The following is a 19,301-nucleotide window of genomic DNA, read 5'->3' on the forward strand; positions in this document are numbered from 1 at the left end:
TTGATTGTAATAACATTTTATTGCAGAAGCGATCACGCAAAAATTCACATTTTCAACTTTACAAGCAGACCATCTTCACTCCGATGCACAAGTCCACTGTCAAACCCTGATGCGTGTGCGGATGTAAGGATCAGGTGAGTCCAGTTTTGTGTCTGGGTGTGTGAATCTTCAAAAGCCAACCCAACACATTACAGCTTATTTAAATCACAGAAGCTTAGGTTTTTCTTTTCTACTCTATAGAGCAGGAGAAACATAGGAAACCCACCCACCAAGACCCAACCAGAATCACCGTCATTTCCTTCACTGTCAATGAACGTCTTCAAACTTCAGAGAGTTCCACATATAATTAAATATATACAGATGTCACAGGTAGAAGATCTGCTGTTTGGAGTGCAATAAGCAGGTTTAGGGATTTAAATCCCTCTGATGTCAGAAATGCTACGAATGAGAACAAACAGAATATCTTGAAATGTTCAGTTCTGACGCATACGTTTTGGCAGCAGATTAATGATCCCAGCAGTCGATATGTTGATGAGTTTTCACACTATTTACATTTAATTTACTGTGAGAGAACAGGAACAAAGTAGATAGACATGAATAAAATAGAGGCAGGCAACAAACATTCTTACAAAATGCCATAAAAATCACAGCATTACACAAATGCAGAATTCTTTCAAAAGACAAAAACAGTTATGGCTCTGACTTAAGCAGTGGAATGTCTTGAATCTTTTTGAAAACTTACAGAAAAATCCAAACCCATTCAGAAAGATCAAGTTAAAGCTCATTAAAAAAATTATGACAAAAAATAATTTGGCAATAAAATAAATAGAAATGCAAAACATTTATCGTATAATAAACCTGGATGTTTTTGGATTGCGTTGTTATTACAGTATATGTTGTCTATCATAAAGCTTGATGCTGATCTTCATCTTACTAGAATAAAAATGATAAAAAATAAATGAATTTTCACACTTGTAGTTTTACAACAGCCTCCACCAAGTCCTCGTCTGCGGAACGATCACAAATGTAAACCGAGGCGGAGTGAGCACAGCTTAAGGCCAAACATTTATTCAAGGATGGGAGGCAGAACTGCTGAGTCGTGCTGCGCCTAACGAGCGCACGAACAGTCAGGGACGCGGCAGATTTTATTTTGGAGCCCGCTGGTTGTCTGCTGGGGTCTCCACATCCTTGTAGAAGTTATCGATTTGGTCTTTGTACATCTTCAGCACCACTGGCCGCTTTAGCTTCATGGTTGGTCCTGCGGGACAACAAAGAAATCCGTTTATCATCAGCATATGTGCTTTTGATGTTTGAAATCCTAATCCTAATAATTTGAGTCGATACAAAAGGTATTTTCCTGCATAATATTTGTTTTAAAATTTCAAAATAAAACATCTGATCTCATCTTTGCTCACCCAGCTCTCCTCCGTTGATGGAAAAATCCCGGTCCAGAACCACAAACTTCTGAATGCACTGGGCGTTGGAGGTTGCTTTCTTATTGACCTGGTTGATTCCTTCCTGGATGGCGGCATGGACCGCGCGGTCTCGGCCGCCTGCGATCTCAGACACGGTTTTGGCGGTACTGCCCAGCTTCTTGCAGATCTCCAAAGCTTCGGGTGTCAGCTCATCCTCTGGGTTGCCTGTCTCTGGGTTTATTTGGCACTAAGGTAGAATGAGAAAAATTAAAAATTAAAAAACACACATAGCCCTTTTTAAAATCAAGGTAAACCTCAAAGCTCAGAACAGGCAGATCCTATTCATCAAAAAACTCCAGTTGTGTATCACCACAAATAGAACTAATACTCCCCCAACATTTTGCTCTGTTTTTTGATTAAATCGTGACAAGCACATAAACAAAACACACATATCCTGTCTATGACAAGGACACATGAGTTTTCAACTTTAAATAGCTTTTTTTAAACTTAACACAAAACACTTCCATGTGTTAAATAATTTATACATCTTTTCATGATAGTCTGCAAGTTTGAAGTTGCACTTCCCATAAGCACCACCGGGTGGCACTGTTGGTCACTTCTGCAAACACTCTGGAATTAACAGGCCTCATCATGACCTGACTCTTTCAGAATAAATGATAAGTATCACGGGAAGAATCTATTGTCAGACGCATGAGTCAGATACAGTGGTGCCTCTTCAGTACGTATCTGATACCGTAACTGTTTGTTTGCTTTATCTGCATGATACGGTGGCCCTGAAGTGCCAACAAATCACTTAACCTAAAAACATTTGAAAGATCACAATGATAATTAAAAAAAAAGTAAAACAGATAATAGAAAACAATATTACATTTCAAAAAGAAAGAAGATCTAGAAACAAAACACAACAAAAAATGAAGCGAAATAAAAATTAAATGTTATGAAAGAAAACACAATAAAAAGCAAAAAAAAGTTAGGTACTACGAGACATTGCTGATTGGTTGATGACGTTTGTGTTTTTAAAATGCGTCTTACAACCTTTTTTTAGTTTCTTCTTTTATTTAATCTTTCAAAATTTCATTTTGATTACTTTAAAGTACTTCTATTTTCATTTTTTACAGAAATGGAAACATAGATACTGTAGGCCATCACTGATTGGAGGATGACGTCTGTCCACCATTTCAATCCAGTCAGCAACGTCCTGTGGTTCCTACATTTTCCTGTTTCTTACCGAGCTTAATTTTTTAACATTTGAGTTTGATTTGTAGAAATTACTTCTGTTTTCCAAAATGTTTTATTTTTGATGTATTTTTGTTGTATTTATTTTTGTTTTGCTTCGTGATCTTTAATATGTTTTTGTGTTGAGTGATTTGTTAGTTTGTTTTGCCCTTTCAGGGCCACTGTAGTTGAACTGCATACGGTGTAATCTGAGCTATCAGTGCGAGTCCCCATCTCTTGTTTTTACCTTAATGGTGACGAGCATGGACAGAAACTTTCTTTTGTCTCCAATCAGCATGGCATTGCTGAGAAGTGGCACCGCGTCCTTCACTGCATCCTCAATGGGAACAGGAGGGATGTTCTCACCTCCTGCAGTGATGATCAATTCTGCCAGCAGACAGGAGAAGTGTGTTGAACTTTTAAAGCTTATAAGGCTTCAGGACATGCAAAACCGAGGCACATTTTTAAAAATCTGAATCTTTTTGTGAGGAATACCTTTAATTCGCCCTGTAATGTAGAGGAATCCGTGCTCGTCGCGTTTGCCCAGGTCACCCGAGTGCAGCCAGCCCTCTGCATCCAGCGCCTCCTCTGTCTTGTCCGGCGCATTGAGGTAACCCATGAAGATGTGGCGACCCCAGAAGCAGATCTCGCCATTTCCTTCCTCGTCGGGGTTGTTCAGCTTTGTTGTGCAGCCAGGGATCTCCTTACCGCAGCTACCACAAACAAAGCGTTCACATAAGGATGTGTTCTAATTACTTTCAGGCCATTCAGGGAAAACTCTACATCTCAGGGGCGGAAAATAAAGTGGTACCTGGTGAGTCTGAAGGCATCGGGGCGAGAGATGGTGTGGGGTCCGGTGCACTCACTCATGCCGTACAGTTCGTACAAAGGGATGTCCAGGCTGAGGAAGAACTCTAGGGTGTCTTTGGTGGTGGGGGCAGCTCCCGTGTAGCATTTGGTACAGCGGTCCAGACCCAGAGCCTTACGCACCTTTTTAAAAACTAACTTTTTGGCTAACTGATATTGGAAAGGAGTCTGGCCGGTTGCAGTGTTTCTGAATAGAGAGAAAAAAAAAGTTGTATATTAGAAAAATATAAATCCCTTAAAAGGCAAGGAAGTTTAAATAACACAAATAGAAAAGTACAGATGCACAAGCTGTGAAACAGCTAAAGAAATATAAAGGAATTCTTACTGGTTCATCCTGGTCAGATTGGTCTGCAGACCCACATCTTTGGCCCAAGCAGCTACTTTTCTGCGTAGAGTTGAAGACTTTGCGCCAACGCTTTTCATCTTCTCCTGCATCTTCTCCCAGACTCGTGGGACGCCCATGAAGGCTGTGGGACGCACTTCCTTCAGGGTGTCAACCAGCGACCCCTGAAAAAAAACATTTTTAAAATGTACCTGCTTTCATTGACTTTGTTGAGTAATGAGAAAATAAAAACGTGAAAAAATAAGCTACATTTTTCTGTAAATCATAGACGAAGTTGGGATATAAAAAAAATGTGGATGCCCGTTGAAGGATCTAAGATAAGTTTTTGATTTTTATCTCAATTCACAGGACCTGTCACACCTGTTTTATAAATATAAAAAAATCTTCACCTTTAAAGCATCCGGCTGGGCGAAATGGGTTGCCCCGCCGACCCTCATGAGGACCCACATGTCCACCATCTGAGCTGCGATGTGACTCAGGGGCAAGTAGCTGACCACCACCTCCTGAGCCACGGTGGCGTCTGTGAGGCGGACATGTTTGGCGGTGGAGAGGGCCGTCCACGTTAGCTGAGGAGAAGAAAACACAACTTTAAGTTACATCATATTTGACTTTTTTTGACAGCAGACTTTATAAAGACAGACAGAAAATTACCCATCAGGATCAGAACTGCAAACAATCGTCTCAACAGCTGATATTTTTAATATTTCTGCTGTCTAAAATCAAATAGTACCCTCAGGCAAAAGTTGTTCTGACTTTCTGACAAATTGTCTGTTTGTTTAATGACTCAGTCCAGTTTTTGTACGTGACTATTCTAGATATGTTTTCTTGATTATTTTTACACCTCTGACCTAGGAATGTTCCGAGAATTTGGAGACACACAGGATTGCGTATCAAATCTTACCAGCAGTCTGAAGGACACATCACTTCTTCTCATCTTCACGCATTCATAAAAAATGTCAACGATAAGATAATGTTTGACATAAAAATTGTTTTTTGCACCTCAAGGTGTAAGTTCAGAACTGGTTTAAAGTGTGTCCTTCAAAAATAAACAAACAGATTACAAAAAAGTAATTTCCCCCCTGAAAAAAAAATGTTTTTCATTCACAAACTCAGCTTTTCTTAAGTAGAATAATTTTTAGAATTTTTTTTCTAAAAAAATAAAAAAAAACAAATGTAACAGACAGAAAAGGTCAGAAAAGTGTTTTCAAAATGAATAAAAATTATTTAAAAAAAATCTCCCTATAACTTAAAATGCTAAGAAATGAGGAATGATGGAGGGTTCTGCCAATTAAAGGTGGACTTTTATGAATTTTCAGCTATTACTATAGAGATTAAGCTTTGTATCCTTAACTTTGGAACAGTTTATGCCAAAAGAAAGAAATTGAACTTTGATGCTGATTGAAGCCAAGATTTTTAGCTAAATCAAATCTGGACTGGAGAAAAATCTTGCAGGTGTGCTTCAAAAAAGAGATTAAAAAATATTCTTTGTAGCTAAAGGTTTAAAGTACCACTCCAGCTGTATTTTTATATGTTGTATAAGTGTTCTCAGTGGTCTTTTAAGTTTTTAGCCAAAATTAAAAAACACATTGTTTTTTAAAACATATTTTCTGCAGAGCGACAGGAGTTCATCAGAAATTTGCTTCTGGGTTGTTGGCAGGACTGTATTTGCAGAAGCAAGCCTCCACTGATATCCTATGATTCCTTTGATACAACTTACCAACATCACAAACCCAAGCTAACATTAGCGGAGCAACAAAACAACAAGGAAAATCAGAACTATGAAGCTGTACAGTTTTGAGGTAGTTACCAACGTGCAAAAAATGCTACAAGAACATGTTAAAAACACAATTTTTATTGGAGTATTCAGCATGTAAGTTGTGAGTGTGTTGATTGTCCTTAAGTTAAAGTTTAGCCACTATAAAGCGCCATATTTGATGTTGTCTACGTGCAGAAACTCCCACAACAACCTGCACACCAATGCATTCCTTCTGCTACAAAACAGGATTTGTTGCTTTGATCTCCAGCAGAGTGACATATTTTCTGACATCTTGAGGCACATGGATCTCTTTTCTTACGTTGTCATGGCTCAGCATGACTCCTTTGGGCTGGCCCGTGGTTCCTGAAGTGTAGATGAGCGAGCAGCACTGATTGGGCTTCTGACTAGAAAGGATTGCATCGAGGGGCGCGTCGGGCTCGTCGCGTCCGAGCTCCATGAACTCTGCCCACTGTTGGACACACAGAAAGCCTCTTAGGGGTGATTTCTAGCAAGTCATCGTTCAGAGTCAGGTTGTGTGCTTACTGTGTATAAATTCGGCCTCTTCTCTCTGAGTGCACCTTTGTACTGGACAATGGCTTTCAAGTGAGGCAGCTGGTCTTCAATCTGGGAAAAAATTAAAACATTTTTTTTTTAATGTTTAAAAATATAAGCATCTCTGTGCATCTCTTTATAGAAATAATCATCTATGCATAACAAAGCTAAAAAATGCAATAATTATATGTAAAACTACGTCAGACAGGACGGATAATAGCTTTAAAGGTTTAGTTTTTTCTTTCTAGACTTTGAATGCAGTCTTTCCAGCCTTACCTGCAGGATTTTCTGCAGTTGTTTCTCATTTTCCAGCACAATGACATTAGCTTTGCAGTTCTCTGCTACGTACTGGCATGCTTCAGGAGAGTTGGTGGTGTAGATGCCAACACCAAACCCACTGCAGGAAAGAAGGAAGTTTGAGTCTGAAGGTTTTATAACGAATAAATGCAGCTGATATGAGCCTCTTAACCACATTTATAAAGCCTCAGGGAATACTGAGAACTCATTAAAGCCTCATTTGAGTCACCATGGGATACTTCACTGGTGCCACATGATTTGTTTTTCACCAGAATACAGATGAGGTGAAAGACGACCCTTTTATCCCAGCTTTATGTAAATATGAACTTTACTGGGTTCATCTAATTAAAATAGGCGCTTTGGTTGACAGGTTTAACTAGTTAAAACTCCCTTTGTGTCGCCTTAAACAGAACAAATAAGGTGTGGTTTCCTTTAAAATTCCTGTTAAATACAGTTCAAGTCTGTGTGCTAAAACTCCAAGATGCTCACTGGGTTTTCAATTTCCACAAGCTTGCCGATCGCCTAATCAGATTTCCAAAACTTGTTCTTCTTCACAAACTGCAGCGATTGGAAAATGCGTCAATAATCTTGTTAAAACGTAGATGCTGGATGAAATTCCCACAAGGGCAGAGCAGATGTGTGGTTGCGTAAGCAGCTCGGATGTTAAATGTGGCCTTGACCTGCTCTGTTTAGCCGGCTTGTACTGCTTTATTACAGCCTGAAGTGTTTGTTTACAAAATGCATGTGAAAGAGGAATTTTTCTATATAAATAAAGACACAGATTTGTAAATAGTCACATACTAAAGCACTACCTTTGACATTTTAATAAATGACATGACTGTAAAGCTGTATTTGTATAGCCCAAACAATAGGAGATGTTTATAGGGCGACAAATGGAAGTAAAAGCGATTTGTTTTTCAAGGATATACTTTGTTTTAAACGAATCACAACATTTTTTAATAGAATATTCCTTTAAAAATTAAACCACAAGCTCAAAATTTTCCTAAAATTATCCCTTATGACTCAGATTAAGGAAATTCTTTGAATACTTTCATCAAACCGGTGCTTTATAAAAACCTTGGCGCAGGCCGTAATCAAACAGCCAATCAAAGGAGACGTCTATAAGCCTCTAAGTTACGTCAATAACTTGATGCCAAAAAAAAAAAAAAGGTTTCAACTTGATAGACCGATATTTCAGGTCCTGAAGTGGTTCATTCAGTCATGCAAACATGCAGATACACAAAGATAAACACACAATCTTTTTTTAAAGAGGGCAGTGTGGAACCTTGAAGGAGAAAACACTGAGCGTGTTATTGATGCCTTTTCGGAGAAAAAGAAAAAAAAAACTCACTCACCCCGCCAGAATGGCCCCAATGTCTGCGATGAACCACTCTGAAGAGTTAAAGCCCAGGATGCAAACTCCATGATGGCGCTGTAAACCCAGCTGCCAAAAGATAAAGTCACATTTTAGACAAAACAGACAGACCAAACTGTTAAACAATCCTCTTAGATATATATAAGAAAATCTTGTAGGAAAGACTTAAAACATTGCTTGTCTTTATTTTGACAATGCATTTCCTTTTATTTTAACATTTTAAAGCTAAATAGGACAACTTCTTAAAATTCTTCAAATATTTTGAGATATTTCTCAATTACAATCAACAGACGTGGAGTCACAACTTTATACCAAACATTTACCACTTTTAAAGTCCCACTCCAACCTACATCTATCTATTGTAAAAGCCTTCCAAGCAGTCTTTTAATTATTTTTAGGTATAATAAAGAAAAAAAATTACAGTTTCTGTCAAGCAGCAGGAATTCATTAAAAAATTTGCCTCTGATTTGTGACACGGAAGTAAGCCTCAGCTGATATCCCATGATCCCTTTGTTTACACTTTCTCATGCTAGCTTACAGTCCCACGCAACCACACGCTAACATTAGCGGAGCAACAAAAAAACTAGTGTTATTGAAGCTATCCAGCAGGGCAGTTTTGATCCAGATCCCAGCTCAGATCAGGAAAATGAAGACATTAACGGATCTATTTGTCTACAAGTTGATGCATGAGATTTTAGCCCGCCCATTTCAGTTTAAACGTACCAACTGAAAGCTTTTTCACACCACATTTTTTAACCTTCTCCTGATTCACCACGATCTGAATAAATTCATACTCAGAAATGCAGTTTAATGCTTACATTATTTCATATATATGTCCCTATCATGAGAAAAATGACACAAAACCAAAATTTTAGCTAATTTAAGCTAATCATGCACTCTTGCAGTGGTTGCAATCCGATCTGACCCTGACCTGCTGATGTATGAGTTTCATAGCTGCAGACAGCTTTAGAAACCAAACCACACAACCCCAGCCTGCTTTACATAACATGGCTGACAACAAACAAAAGAGCAGAAGTGAGCGAATCAGGATGTTGCTAGTTTGCGTTTTCATGTGAACTGTATTCACATCGTTCAATTACACCCTCTGTTCTCTCTCAATCTGCCTCAGACTTATTCTCTTGATTAACTTAAAAATAAAATGTGCACAAAAACGTAAAAAATGATCAAATCCTCCCATCTTTTGCAGTGACTTGAGGTTCCTGTGTATCAATACATATAGATACAGCAGCAAAAAATGTTCCAATCTAGTTTGTTCCAATCTATTTTTAAACTTTTGACTGTTTTTGAAAATAATAGTATAGAAAATTTGTTCAAGCCTTAGATTAGCTCCTGTAGCAATCTTGAAAGCTGCTTTTCCAGAAAAGGATCTTAGGAGTTTGATTTGAACACTCAATATTTTTAAGAACTTTTTGACAACTAATCAACAAACAGTGGAAAGTTTGAGCAAAAATACCTTAATTATACCAAAAGAGCTACATTTGATAGTTTTATTTACCAAATTATAAAACACATTCAAGTAAAATTACCTTTAAATAACTCTTGGCAGCAGTGCGGCAGGCCTTGTAGTAATCTGTGTAGCTCAGGCTTTTGGTCTGCTCGCCCTCTTTCCAAGACAAAGCTGTGTAGTCACCAAAGCGCTCCACGGCTGACGTGAACATTTGGTTGATGGTCAAAGGAGCTTCAGCTGCCACACCAGACTCCCCCATCCTGAGTTTCACCTCGGCATCCCTCTGTGACGTCCACAGAGGGAACTCTGCTGCCCCTGTCTTGGTCGATGAGTCTGGGCTCTGGGTATTCACTGAAAGATATGCACATCATTCATGACTTTAGAAGTGAACAAAGTTAACAGTCTCCTAATTCCTTAAGCTTTATCTTACATCAGCAAAGATTTAAGGAGTAAGTCTACAAAAGAAATCCAAATGTGCCGACAAAGTGTTCGCATTTCTTTAAAAGAGGAATTTTGCCACCATTGTGTGAACAAAAGAAATGAATTTAACATAATATTTTATAGTGAGAAACCTCATGAAAAATTAATCATTATTATAGTGAAAACTTCCTGCTTAATGTTTCATTTTTTGATCACAGTGACCCAATGAAAAAAAAATCTTAAAACATGACAGATTTGTTACAGTAATTATTGGACACCATTGAATTTCTGATAGTTTTCTAAAAGGAAAGTATTTTAAGAAATAAAGAGGCACAAATATATGTTTTTGGTAGAGTGGATCCTAAGAGCAGCTGTGTCTGCAGCTCACCGCTTCACCAGGTCAAATGCAGAGAACAAATGTCACACACTTGAGGTGTGTGATAATTAATGTGAAAAAAATAAATAAAAGCTGCATATTTTAAATAAAAAGTCCACCTTTTGTTGTGCAATAAATAACATTAAAAGAGCGCTGTGACCAACTAATGCAGGGAAAAGTGTCAAAGTTGAGTTTCGGGGAAGGAAAGAGGAAGAGGGTTTGTTTCATCAATGGCTCTGACTCCGCTTCCTCTGGAAAAACTTTGACACAAACGCTGACCACAGCAAAATAGAGAGCGCACTGCTGTTTGTCCACCAACATTTACGATTTAAATCCGGCTACTCTGCCTTCACCGATGCAGCAAATTAGACTGAGTAAACATACACACAGGCCTCACCCTGTTCTGTGTTTGTGCTCTGTTGAGCTGGGACTGCAATGATTTCCAGCGCATCCACAGCCGTGGCCTCGGCGTCCCTCTCCCCCGTGGACTCTTCCTCTGAGGAGTCACTGTGGAAAAGGAAGGGGAAAAAGAACACGTCATTCCCTCTGACAGGAAAGATTTCCCAAGTGATACGTAGCATCTGAGGGAAAATGCTGGAAGAAGGGAGGAGAGGTCAAAAACTCCCCAAACAATTTTTTAAATGTATTTTTTTTATTTTAATATAAAAAACACAGACGAAGTCATGGAGATAATAAAAGCTTAGTTTCTCTGTAAATAGTCCAAAAACAGCACAGCTTGTGGTCTGGCATACTTTGCTGTGTCCGTGTGTTCATAATCAGGAGAAGCTTCAGAGTCTCTAGCGGGACAGGATGGTTCCGGAAAGCCCACTTCTTGAGGACGCTCTATGACCACGGGCTCAGACATGGAGTTGGGTTCTAATGCGGTCACTGAAATAATAAAACATAAAAACAAAAGCTTGTTAACTATTAAACCGTGATCATTCAGTATGTTTGACTTGTAACAGGAGACGACTTTGCAGTACAACCGATAATATGAGGCAGGCTGTAAAATAAGACCACGCCACTCACTGGTTACTTTTGTCTATTTAGAAGTTTACAAATGAAAAACAAAGAGATCAAGCTAACATGGCATCAAACCAATATCTGAACTAAGATGATTTGTCCATTTTCTTGAAACACCAACACTTCAGCATGACCTGCAGTTACATGGGGTTGGTGCTAACTAAATCCCTCAACGTCGTTGCTCATGGGTCAAATTCAACAGTTCACAAATTCATCTTCTATGCTTGCCTTCAAACTTTAGTGAAGAGTTACTGATCAAATCAAACAGTAATCATTGATCAGACATTTTGCTAAGCTCCAAAAACATTCCAATCGTCGACTTGTACAGCTGCCTTCGTGAGGACCTTCATCCAATCCAATCGTGGCGTCTTTCGGTTAGTGCACTGGGACAGCTGGAGGAGCATATGGAGCCTGCAAGTTGGAGTATCCGCAGAGATAACATTGTTTGATGACACGTTTATTGCTCTGTTTGGTCAACTGACTCTAAAGCCAAACACTATAATGCAAAGAAGAAAAGGGCCAGTGACACGTAGGACTAAGGGGTTACTGGTTAATCCTATTCAAACAATTCTCATTTTAGAAAATGTATCAAAACTATTCATGGAGAATTAGCTCTTTGTCAGTTTTTTATTGTAAAAATGTATTGATATCAATTCATTTTTTAGTTCCGCTCTATCCCAAGCAGTGCCGAGGTAAACTTCATTGAGGTCCTGAGGCTTTTTGTATCAAAGTGTTACACCCAAAGAAGGTCATGTGGCCTAAACTTCAAGAGGGGGAGCAAAAGCCTGAAGATCTCTCACAATAGATAGCACATTTTTGTGTCTCTGTTTTTTCAGAAGCCGTCTGCAGACGGGTGGATGAAGGTGGGGGCAGGGTTACAGCAGACCAGACAAGACTAAAAACCTCCACTTCTGTCTTTAAGGGGGGATGAAAGTGGAAGGTAGAGTCGAAGCGAAACTCAAGAAGGTTTTGGGATGTTTGGAGGAACTTACCCAGAAGCTATCACTTTCCAAGACCCTTGTTTTTCATGTATCCCTCCAGTGACGAAGAAAATGCGTTTCATAATCAATCAATAATCAACAAGACAATCAAAGTTATTAGTCCAAATTGCCATGAAAGCTCCCAAATACACCACACAGATTACTGGTTTTATAATATTAAAATCATGTTTTCTTTCACTTTCATAAAAGGAATCCACATAAATCCTAGGTAGGCACTTGGAGCTGTGTTATGATAGTTTGAATTATTTGATCAACGTTATCTTGCAAATGGTCAGAGTCACATGACATCTTCCACCAGTTATCATCTTGATAAGTTTTGAGTTTTTAAATGAACTCTGCAAGTTGAGTTTCTGTTGACCCTTAAAAAGTATCAAACTCTTAACCCTAGAATACTTTTGCCATAAAAAGTTACACTATCACTTTTGCTGGGTAGTTTTACCTGATATAATATACCCAATAAAACGTATTTGTCCCAAAAAATAGCTCAAAATATAACAACACATGATAAATTCAAGTAGTTTTCTTTTATTTTAAACTGTGATATATGTAACAAAATGGAAAATATGGAGATCCTAAAAACATGCTTAAAAATTACTGAAAAATTAGAAATTTGAGAACAAAAAGTTCCTAAAAAAATAGTAATAATACTGGAGACTTGGCCTTTGGTCCACCTATTCCTGGGATGTGAGAGACTTTACCCCGGAACCTATGACAGTCAGAAAAATGCAATATATTGAAAATTATGTAAATACTTTTGCTCGAGTGAAAATCACCCAGCGATAGTGCTCTAGGGCTAAGAAACCGTTTAGCATCTTTTCCCAGAGCAGCCATGAACGGGCTGTAGATTTACAGCACGATCTCCCAGAGTTCCTACTGACAGACTGCAGTCGACAGAAGATGATCGCTGTATCCAAGTGATTCACTGGCTGTGTCATGCAGAGAGAGGAACACAGCAACAGTTGGGAGGATACAGCTCACACTAAACCTCTTATTCTCTACCCCTGATTAGCAGACAACATGCGTGTCTTCTAAATAAACAGACTTTCTTCAATCAAAAATCTGCTCATATCAAGTTGTGGGTTTCCCCAGACATGGAGTCAGGCTTTTAACTTAACCTTTGAAAATCCCCACTGCCTTCATTTTTATTGTCTCATATCTTCTAACAGAATCCGCCACACCACCATATTACTTTGTGTGAGTTGCAGCTGTCGCTTTAGCATGAAAATAAGTAAAATATTTAACTTTTTTTTTTGAACATCAAGCCTTAAAAATGATCTGTCTTCACAGTCTGCAGTACCACCAACAACAATACTCTTTATTAGCAATTTATGACTATGGAAGTAGAGTGGAATAATGCTGAAGTTTCATTTATAACTATTTGGATATATAAAAAGCAGTCAAGATTGTAAGTGTGAACCAAACTAATAAAGGAAAGGCTGCTTTAGCTCCCATCTGATGGGGTTACACCCATCTGTGCACAAGTCTGTAGAAACCACACTACCTTTTAACATCACTCTTTAAAAAAAGGATCAAATTTCAAATGTCTTGAATAGAAATGATTATATGAGTAATACAAAATAATATTATCAATCATTTATAATAAATTAAAATAAATAAATAAATACATCAAATTTGGGTATTTGTATTAGTATTTGCTTAGTATTGTTTAGTTTTTGTATAACCAAAGTATTAATAAATAAAATATCAAACTAAAAGCAAGTATTTAATGTGAGGGTGAAAGCCAGCATTGAGATACCTCCCTTTCTATTGAAAAAATAACTATATATTATGGAGTACTTACATTGCATGGTTAAAACTCTCTCCTTTGGTTCTGTTCTTACAGCTTTTCGCCGTGATAATTCCTTTATCTGTATGTGGAATTCTGCCGCTCGGGAAACACGGAGAACCGGTAGCTGAGTCTACAAGTGAGGCAGCATATCATTCATTTTCAAACACCAGCCGGCTCTATAGGCTCCTCCCACCCCGGCCGAGGACCCCACCCAAACAAGCACGCCAGCTTCCTCCAGCAACGGCCCCTCCCTCCTCACTCCGAAGCATTCTGATTGGCTGAAACGACTCACACCACACAGCCTTTCTCTAAATAAGGATACGCCAACCAATGGGAGGTCGGGGATGGGGGAGGAAGAAGAAGGGGGTTGCAATGAGGAAGCTACACACATTCCCTCTTGACAGATGATGCTGTGAAACTCCCGCCCTTCCCCCAGCACTGAAAAATGCGGCATTACACGCATACACATTGCAGATCTGCTGGCTGGGGTTACTATGAGGCACGAGGTTTCTGAAAGGACAGGCTCGAAAGCTGCTGTTTCCACTGAGTATGATACTTTCTGCTTGCCATAGCCTGAAACCTGAATGAGAGCAAAATGCAAAAACACCCACATCCTGCGACCTACGACCTGTGAATTCACACAACCCATAATTGTAATTTTATAAAGTGAATACCTCCAATATATAATCATCGTTATAAATGTAGGGTGTTTTTCTTATAAAAATATTATTTACAGACATTCATTTTGCTCAATTGCTTTAACTTTAGTTTCTGACCTACTTTTAGTACTCTGACTGAAAACTTGCCACCCACTAAGACAATCCAGAATTACCACTTTGAGCCACATCCTGACAAAGGACTCATTTACAAATCTGACAGCTCCATGTAAATCTTATGAACACATGAACACAAAAATAAACCTTTCATGTTATTTCCCCCAAAAACCTGTGGTCTGAACCCTTCCAGTGATCATTTAAAGTGAGCTAAAAGTGCACCAGCTTCCTCTCATTACAGTCATGTGCAAAAACCACGATCTGACTAAACCTGAACCTGAACTCAACAGAACCTCAAACACAGGAAATGAACCTTTGGTTGCATCCTCACATCTCTAATTAGGTTGTGCAATATCTTGCATCAAGTGAGATTAATTCTAAATAACTGAAGTGAGAAAATATTCACAAATCACAAAATTGTGCTTTTCCTTGTAAAAAGCCTTAGCCAATGAGATGAACAGACATCAGCACCACACCACAGCATCACGTGACATACAGATGTCTGCTGATCTTCTAGTGTCCGCATGCGCAGAAAAACTAACTGCTCCCAGATGATGCTCATTTGTCATACATCATTGTATCCCCTACCATATACTGTTATGAAATGTACGTTCTAAATTTGCCCTTCTATATCTAAGCAAAACGTTTTAATATATATATACTGTATTTTCAGTCTTGACTTAAAAAGAGGGGCATTAAATACTGACTGAGAGTTTTGTCAAGTGCTTTAAAGAACACATAAGTAGGATTTAAGGATTATAAAAATGTAGTAAAGTATTCCAAAGAGAGATAATAATGTCAACAGCTGGAGAACAATAGGTCATGCTGTCTTCACCACTGTGTCTTGGACCATATGAGAGTGACAGAAACGGTGATGAGATGGCAAAAAGAGAACATTAGCCAAGAGCTCTGCAGTACTGATTTATGCACAGATTGTATATTGTCAATTCAAACAACTATTTGGCAGAAGTGCCAAACAGCTTATGACAAACCTTAAAGAGCAAATCACAACTACAAATAGCTTTTGTAGTTGAATTCCAACTAACTGAATTGAAATTCAATTAATTGCAGACGAACTAATTTAATTAAATTACAATTTCTTAGAGCAGAAGTCAGAAATTTATGGTGGCTCTATGGCTATTGAAATTTGGTTTTGTTCTCTAAAATGTAATGCTGTTTTTTAATATTTTTTCCTTTTTAAATGTATGTTGTGTTCTTTAAAATGCTTTTGGGTCGAGTGATTTGTTGTTGTGATTTGCACTTCAGGGCCACCGTACAAGACCCTCCATCGCAACAAAAAAGTAACTGTGGAAGCAAAAAAAAGAAACTGCAAAGGCTCCAAATAAAAAAAAAAAAACGATGTAGCAAATCAAGGAAAGGCTACAAATAAAAAGAAACTCTGCTACTAATAAAAAATGTTACAAATAAAAAAAAAACACAATGGAAGTTGATTATTTGGGGTTCTTTTTGCCCATGCACCACTGTGAGAAAGAGAAAAAAACAGGAGAAACGAACAAGAAAGTAAGTGATGATGTTAGTGTCAAATATCCCAATGTGTACTCTTAATTGTGGTACTTGGTTAGGTCATGTAGGCCCAAATTTGAAAGTAAACTGGAGGATGCTGGTTTATTGTTAGCTATGGTTATACCGCAGAAACCCAGAGTGCAGAAAGACTACTAACGAGAGGAGAATTCTGTAACTTTTTCTAATATACAACATGACACAGTTACATGTACCACCACACGGTGGAGCGAAAACACATTCGAGTGGAAACAACTGACAGCTAAAATGTTAATGGAATTCAATTTCAGAGAAACGTAAGACTTTTTTAAGTCAGAATTTCTTGTTATTAGGTTAACAAGAAGATGTTAAGAAAAAGTTATCAGGTACATAAAGAAGTCTATAGAATTTTGGCTTCTTGGAGCCAGCAGGTTCTTCCTATTTGGAATGCGAGGGAGGAAAAGTCGCTTTGTCCAGTGATTATACAGTCTATGTTTTGACATCAGAAAAAAATATTAAAATAAAATTTACTTAAAAATGATCACAAATAGTTATAAATAAAGTATTTTCTTCATAAATCCAATCAAATTAAAACCATTTTTTAGATTGGTCATTTAGTTTAGACTATTTTTATTATTATTATTTTTTTTACAACAGTTAACTTTGAACTTTATGTCTCTTGTATAAACTTAACATTTAATGCTATTTGATAACAGTAGCTGTAGATTATGTATCAGATTAAAAGAGTAACATTCACTTGCCTTCTGTTTCTAACGTGTCTCCGATGATTGTGAAAACGAATGAGAGAGACTGTGGTTTGTCTAAAACACCTGTCGGTCCCTTTGAGCTGTCTGTTCCATACAACACAAAACCCGCCCACCATACATTGTCTGGTGACATCATGCATTTTTCCCCAACTCACTGACCCCTAAAATGCTTTTTTGTAAAATGGAACAACAAATTCTTATTTTGAAAGAAGATTATTAGAATAGTTTATTTGTAATGGACTTGGTTTTAGTTATTTAAGAAAAAAAATCTCTTTAGAGCAACCATTAGGTGAAACAAAAAAGTGAAAAATGTAATTTTAAAAACCATCATTGTTGTTAAACTGAAATTTGAATGTCACTTTACTCTCATTGTCTGCGTTCATAAATTTATTTTTGTTTTTCAAATGTATCACTTCTCTTTAATTTAACCCCCCCCCCCCCTTCCTTATTTTATATCAGGTTTGGTCCTAGTCTGTCATAAGAGTATGTTAAACTGTTTCATAATTTGATTTGCTTGAGGAAAATGTTCTGACATATTTGTATGTCACACTAATGAACGGTACTTGAATTCAGAAATTTTGTATAAAAAAAACTTTACTTTTTTCATTCAAAATTTGCTGGGATGGTGCTGTCATCTAGTGGTACTATAATGTACTTACAAAATAAAATATATATTTTTCTACTTTATAATTTATTTACATCTAAATGTTAACTTATAGAGAAATATAGCATGAATTGATATGATTTACAGTTAAAATAGGCTAAAAGTTGTTTTCAATGAGAAAAAACAAGCATAATTGGGGTATATTTCGTAATTTAACAAAAATACTATTAGGTGGCAAACATTTAAAAGAGCTAAATAGCACCCTCTTGTGGTCTAATCTGATATGACTGCCTAACTGGGCGGAACGCTTGTCCGTTTTGGCCCCTCCCTTTCAGACCGAGGGCTCTGACGTAGACTTTCGAGGGTAGCAACAGTTGCCTTGAGACCCCGTCGCTCTATAGTGACTGTAGTCGTGGAGACAGTTACTTACCAACGGGCGCAACACTCAGCAACAGCAGCAGCATCTGGAAGTCAGAGTGGAAAAGAGAGCAGTACGAGGGCAGAACTTTTCTCAAACAAAGGTGACTATGTGTTTATAGAATTTACAAACAATTGTTTTCTTACTATATAATATATATACAAAAAATTAAATAATCGAACGGGTTATCCACAACATAACTTTCCCTTCTTCTTTGTGGCATTCGCTCCAAGTTGCTAGCGGCTTCCTTCCTTCCTTCTACCTTGTTTTAAAAACCGACATCCTCCTCTTGGGCGAGCGTGTCCGTCTGGTATAATTGTCAGCAACAGCTCGCTAGCAAACATCTTTATTGTCACTTCCACTCTTAGCCGATTCGGCGTCAGTTTACACTTGTTGCTACGTTGTTGTGCTTGTGTGTGGAGACCGGAGCCACACTTCTTTTCCAGCTCAATCCCAGCAGGACACGAGCAGCTTGAATACAGCTAATGCTAATGTGGTCACAGCCTCAGGAACAAGTCTGCGATGAGTTCACACAGACGCGTTTGGGTCGTTTAATAGAGAGAAGGGGGGATTTTAGCCCCAATCGAAGCGTGATTTAGTCTCGTGGAAAGTATTTACATCGTTAATTCCAACTGTTAATAACGTCATCCTTCATAATGGCAGGAGTTAAGTTGTCAGGTGCGTTTTTGACTCACTATTTTTGACATTTCTAAACAAAATTCCCATCACTCAGTCATATACAGCCATGAAAGTGGTTGTATCTCACTCAATATTTATTTGATCGTTTCTAAAAAACCCAAAATGTAGTTAAATTAAAGGAGGAAAAGTGTTTTTTAATCTAGGAAATGACTGAAAATAATATTTTGTGTAACAGCTAGGTGGTGCCACTGTGTGACTGTTATTTTCTTAATGCTGTGTTGTTTACTGTGTTTAAAGTCTTGTGGAATTTCAAAACTGTGATTACTTCATACTTTTATGCAACAGATTTTCATGTATAGTTGGAGTCATTTTAACAGCACACCTGATCAATTTTATACTGCAGCTCAATAATTTGGCTGTTAGGAGAACTTGTGGTTTAACTGAGCATCACCTTAGAGACAAACTTGAGACTAATAACACTTTTCCATCTGTTCATGTTTACAATCTGGAAGAATCAATGAAAACTTTGATTAATAGGACCATTTCTATTTTTTTAATTGAAATAATGTACATTTCTCACATTTTTCTTCGGACAAAACCTGCACACAGAAATGTAAAGAGCTGCTGCAGCGACTCGATTTTTGATTTAGAACAACCATTGTGAACTTAGTGTTCATTTTTA

At 37.8% G+C, this 19,301-nt stretch overlaps 2 protein-coding genes across 4 annotated transcripts in view; one reads left to right on the forward strand and one right to left on the reverse strand.

Moving 5' to 3' along the window:
- acsbg2 (acyl-CoA synthetase bubblegum family member 2) lies at positions 1–18,131 on the reverse strand. 2 transcript variants are annotated; one of them, XM_024278635.1, is made up of 15 exons: positions 17,993–18,131; positions 10,858–10,993; positions 10,503–10,612; positions 9,389–9,660; positions 7,822–7,910; positions 6,446–6,566; positions 6,161–6,241; positions 5,937–6,086; positions 4,251–4,427; positions 3,844–4,025; positions 3,463–3,705; positions 3,147–3,364; positions 2,899–3,038; positions 1,416–1,662; positions 1–1,258 (listed from the first exon to the last, which is right to left on the reverse strand). In XM_024278635.1, the coding sequence occupies exons 1-15, from the start codon at positions 18,024–18,026 to the stop codon at positions 1,146–1,148; spliced, it is 2,313 nt and encodes a 770-aa protein (XP_024134403.1). In that variant the 5' UTR covers positions 18,027–18,131; the 3' UTR covers positions 1–1,145. The 2 variants fall into 2 exon arrangements, with proteins under 2 accessions (XP_024134403.1, XP_024134404.1); XM_024278636.2 differs by lacking the exon at positions 17,993–18,131 and adding an exon at positions 13,931–14,116.
- rfx2 (regulatory factor X, 2 (influences HLA class II expression)) overlaps positions 17,929–19,301 on the forward strand; it is a 27,164-nt gene continuing 25,791 nt past the window's right edge. The window contains exon 1 of one of the 2 annotated variants that reach the window (XM_036211563.1): positions 17,929–18,083. The gene's annotated coding sequence lies outside the window, so the exon portion shown is untranslated. The remainder of the gene's footprint in view (positions 18,084–19,301) is intronic. The other variant, XM_024278637.2, reaches the window with a different exon arrangement.

This window comes from Oryzias melastigma, linkage group LG4 (genome assembly GCF_002922805.2).
Source record: "Oryzias melastigma strain HK-1 linkage group LG4, ASM292280v2, whole genome shotgun sequence".
Classification (NCBI taxonomy): Eukaryota; Metazoa; Chordata; class Actinopteri; order Beloniformes; family Adrianichthyidae; genus Oryzias; species Oryzias melastigma.

Coding starts and splice junctions, on each gene's coding strand:
- acsbg2 (XM_024278635.1), bottom strand. CDS start 18,026: ATGCTGCTGCTGTTGCTGAGTGTTGCGCCCGTTG. Junction 6,087..6,160: donor AGAGGCCGAATTTATACACA/GTAAGCACACAA, acceptor TGTGTCCAACAG/TGGGCAGAGTTCATGGAGCT. Junction 1,663..2,898: donor CCATGCTCGTCACCATTAAG/GTAAAAACAAGA, acceptor ATTCTACCTTAG/TGCCAAATAAACCCAGAGAC.